This window comes from Colobus angolensis, unplaced genomic scaffold (genome assembly GCF_000951035.1).
Source record: "Colobus angolensis palliatus isolate OR3802 unplaced genomic scaffold, Cang.pa_1.0 Scaffold8, whole genome shotgun sequence".
In the NCBI taxonomy this organism is placed as follows: Eukaryota; Metazoa; Chordata; class Mammalia; order Primates; family Cercopithecidae; genus Colobus; species Colobus angolensis.
Window position 1 is genome coordinate 16,755,700 of NW_012121820.1, and position 4,292 is coordinate 16,759,991.

Below are 4,292 nucleotides of genomic sequence, written 5' to 3' on the forward strand. Positions count from 1 at the left end.
CTCGTGATCTGCCCGTCTCGGCCTCCCAAAGTGCTGGGATTACAGGCTTGAGCCACTGCACCCGGCCTTTTTTTCTTTTTTGAGGAAGCATGATTCCTGGTAAAGATGGTAGAATGAGGCCAGATCAGAGAACCTTCTTTCCTAATACCTAATAAAATAAGAGAATAGTAAAAACCAGCAAAATATTTATCAGTGGCAACCAAATGAAGAGAGAGAGATGATTTCATGACATAAATTTCCAAAGTAGAGATGAAAAAGAAAATTGATGATTCTGGTATCCCTATCGCTAAGCAGTGTTGGAGAAAGAGGGTATAGTGATAGATCTTGAGAATTCTCATCAATACTTCAGATTTGGAGAGAAACAAATGGGGGAGCAGGCAGACAGATAAAAAGTCATACAAATCTCCCCAAGTGAAAAGTTTATATGTACCACCACCAGGATCCCAGCAGAAATATAAACAATTGCCAAGGGCTGCCATTTTCCAGCATTCCTTGATGATATGGGGGAGAGATCCTCATATAACTAGACGTCCCTGACTAGGAATAGTGAACCCTGGAATGGGATTATTTAACTAAATCTCAGAAGACAAAGCAAAACCCTAGTTCTCCAAGAAAGGCTGAACATAGCTGAGCTCTCCCACATTCCTCAAACCTTCAGGATACAAGAAAGTGTACAAAACAATCTCCAGCCTCAGAAATAGCTCAGAAGAAAAGCATACTGCCGGTAAGGTAGGAAGACTGTCATGGATCTACCTTCCATATCATTTGAGTAAATAAATCTGGATTGAACTACTGTTCAAACATGAATAGGTTGAAAAGCAGTGACAAAGCAACTATACAAATATGTCAATAAGGGAAAAGAAGGAAGTACAGAATGCAAAAGAAAAAAAGTCTAGACACAAATGGAAACACTGGGTGTTGTGGCTCATGCCTGTAATTGCAGCACTTTGGGAGGCTGAGGCAAGAGGAGCAGTTGAGCCCAGGAGTTTAAGACCAGCCTGAGCAACATGATGGGACCCTGTCTCTACAGAAAAAATTGAGAAATTAGTCATGGTGATATGCATTCCAGCTACTTGGGAGGCTGAGATGGGAGAGTTGCTTGAGCTCAGCCATGATCACACCATTGTACTCTAACCTGGGCAACAGAGTGAGACCCTATCTCAAAAAAAAAAAAAGGAAAGACATCTGTGTTTGTGGACTGGAAGACTTAATATTGTTAAGATATCTATATTAGAGGCCAGGTGCAATGGCACATATCTGTAATCCCAGGACTTTGAGAGGCCAGGGTGGGTGTTTTGCTTGAGCTCAGCAGTTTGAGACTAGCCCGGGCAACAAAGCAAGACCTCATCTTTACAAAAAACAAAATAAATAAAACCTAGCCATTGTGGCCTGTGTTTATTTGTTTGTTTTGAGACGTAGTCTTGCTCTGTCACCAGGCTGGAATGCAATGACGTGATCTTGGCTCACTGCAAACTCTACCTCCCAGGTTCAAGCAATTCTCCTGCCTCAGCCTCCAAGTAGCTGGGACTACAGGCGCCTGCGACTATGCCCAGCTAATTTTTGTATTTTTAGTAGAGATGGGGTTTCACCATCTTGACCAGGATGTTCTCGATCTCCTGACCTCATGATCCGCCTGCCTCGGCCTCCCAAAGTGCTGGGATTATAGGCATAAGCCACCACGCCCAACTTTTTTTTGTTTTGTTTTTGTTTTTTTTTGAGAGTTTTGCTCTTATTGCCCAGGCTGGAGTGCAATAGCTCGATCTCAGCTCACTGCAACCTCCACCTCCCGGGTTCAATTGATTCTTCTGTCTCAGCCTCCCAAATAGCTGGATGACAGGCATGCACCACTACGCCTGGCTAATTTTTTGTATTTAGTAGAGATGGGGTTTTACCGTGTTGGTCAGGCTGGTCTTGAACTGCTGACCTCAAATAATCCACCACCTTGGCCTCCAAAAGTGCTGGGATTACAACAGGTGTTAGCCACCAGGCCTGGCCAATTTTTGTATTTTTAGTAGAGACAGGGTTTCACCATGTTGGCCAGGCTGGTCTCCAACTCCTGGCCTCAAGTGACCCGCCCACCTTGGCCTCCTGAAGTGCTGGGAATATAGTTGTGAGCCACCACACCCAGCCTCAAACCTGAAAGCTTTAACATAGCAAAGAAAACAATCAACAGAGTAAAAAAACAACCTATGGAATGGGAAAAGTAATTGTAAACCGTATATTAGATAAGGGGTTCATACTCAGAATATGTAAAGAACTCATAAAACTCAAGAACAACAAATAATTTAAAAATTGTGTAAAGGATTGAGTAGATATTTCTCCAAAGAATATATGCAACTGGCCAAAAGCATATGAAAAAAATATCTGATATCACTTATCAGGGAGTTGCAAATCAGAATCACAATGAGATAATACCTCACATATCAGCATAGCCACTTCCCACTCATCACCCCAAAAAACCCAAAATAGCAGGTGTTGGTAAGGATGTGGAGAAATAGGAGCCCTTACACACTGTTGGTAGAATTGTAAAGTGGTGCAGCCGCTATGGAAAACAGTATGGAGGTTCCTCAAAAAATTAAAAATAGAAGTACCATATGACTCAGCAATACCACTTCTGGGTATACATCCAAAAGAATTAAAAACAGCCTCTCAAAGGGATATTTGCACATCATGTTCACTGCAGCATTATTCCCAATAACCAAGATGTGGAAACACCTTAAGTGTCCATTGATAGAGAAAGAAAATGCTGTATGTGAATTTGTGTGTGTGTGTGTGTGTGTGTGTATATATATATAGATACAGATATAGATATGAGATGGAATATTATTCAGCCTTATAAAAGAAGGAAATCCTGCCATTTGCATGGATGAACCTTTAGTACATTATGTTAAGTGAAGTTAGTCAATCTAACTTCACTTAAGTTAGAAAAAGACAAAATACTACATGATTCCACTCATATAAGGTACATAGTATAGTCAAACTTAGAGCAGCAAAGTTATATTACATGTGTATACAATCTGTATTTTTATTATGTAATTTACATGTTAAAATATTTTATCATATAAAGCTTTGTTTATATATGTAGATTTCCAACTGAGAATACAACTTTGGCTGCTAAAAACCAATTCTTGAAAGAAGGCATGTTGGCTGGGCATGGTGGCTCACACCTGTTATCCCAGCATTTTGGGAGGCTGAGGTGGGTGAATCACAAGGTCAGGAAATCTAGACCAGTCTGGGCAACATGGTGAAACCCATCTTTACTAAAACTACAAAAATTAGCCAGGTGTGGTGGCATGTGCCTGTAATCACAGCTACTTGGGAGGTTGAGATGGGAGAATCGCTTGAACCCAGGAGGCAGAGGTTACAGTGAGCTGAGATCGCACCACTGCACTCCAGCCTGGGCAACAGAGCGAGACCCTGTCTCAAAAAAACAAAAAAAAAGAAGGCATGTTAATACTCTGGTGTAGAGTTGTTTTTTTGTTTGTTTGTTTGTTTTTATAATTAGGTTCCTCTTGTATTTTGTAGATCTTGTGTGCGTAATCCTATGGAAAACATTATGAAAATACTAAAAGGAATGGGAGAGACTTTCTGCCAACACTATACTCAATCAACAGATGAACAGCCAGGATCTCACATAGGTAAGAAAAGAAAACTAAAGTTGGCATAGCATTGAAAATAAGTAATCCCCCCAAAATTAGAAATTCAAGTGTTTTCCTCTTCCCTTATTCTTATTTCTTTCTTTTTTTTTTGAGACCGAGTTGCCCAGGCTGGAGTGCAGTGACGCGATCTCAACTCACTGCAACCTCCTTCTCCCAGGTTCAAGCGATTCTCCTGCCTCAGCCTCCCAAGTAGCTGCTATTACAGGCACCCACCACCACACTGGCTAATTTTGTATTTTTAGTAGAAACGGAGTTTCACCGTGTTGGTCAGGCTGGTCTCTGACTCCAGACCCCAGGTGATCTGCTCTCCTAGGCCTCCCAAAGTGCTAGGATTACAGGTGTGAGCCACCACTCCCGGGCTGCCCTGCTATTCTTAATGTATCAGATTTAAGTTTATGTATAATATTTGCTTTTCAGTCTTTAACAACTAAAGTTCATTAACACATATTTTCTCTGTATTTCCCCAATAGACTTTGCTGTAAACAGACTAAAGCTGGCAGAAATTTTGTATTATAAAATACTAGAGACCGTAATGGTTCAGGAAACACGAAGACTTCATGGAATGGACATGTCAGTAAGTAAATCCACTCTCTGCGCTACTGGCAAGGTCCAAAAGTCGTAGCCTGGAAGCAA

At 41.2% G+C, this 4,292-nt stretch overlaps 1 protein-coding gene across 1 annotated transcript in view; it reads left to right on the forward strand.

Moving 5' to 3' along the window:
* RBL1 (retinoblastoma-like 1) overlaps positions 1-4,292 on the forward strand; it is a 111,118-nt gene that overhangs the window by 44,015 nt on the left and 62,811 nt on the right. Inside the window, exons 10-11 of the mRNA XM_011929212.1 lie at positions 3,526-3,638; positions 4,130-4,233. Of these exons, the coding sequence (XP_011784602.1) occupies positions 3,526-3,638; positions 4,130-4,233 (217 nt within the window). The remainder of the gene's footprint in view (positions 1-3,525; positions 3,639-4,129; positions 4,234-4,292) is intronic.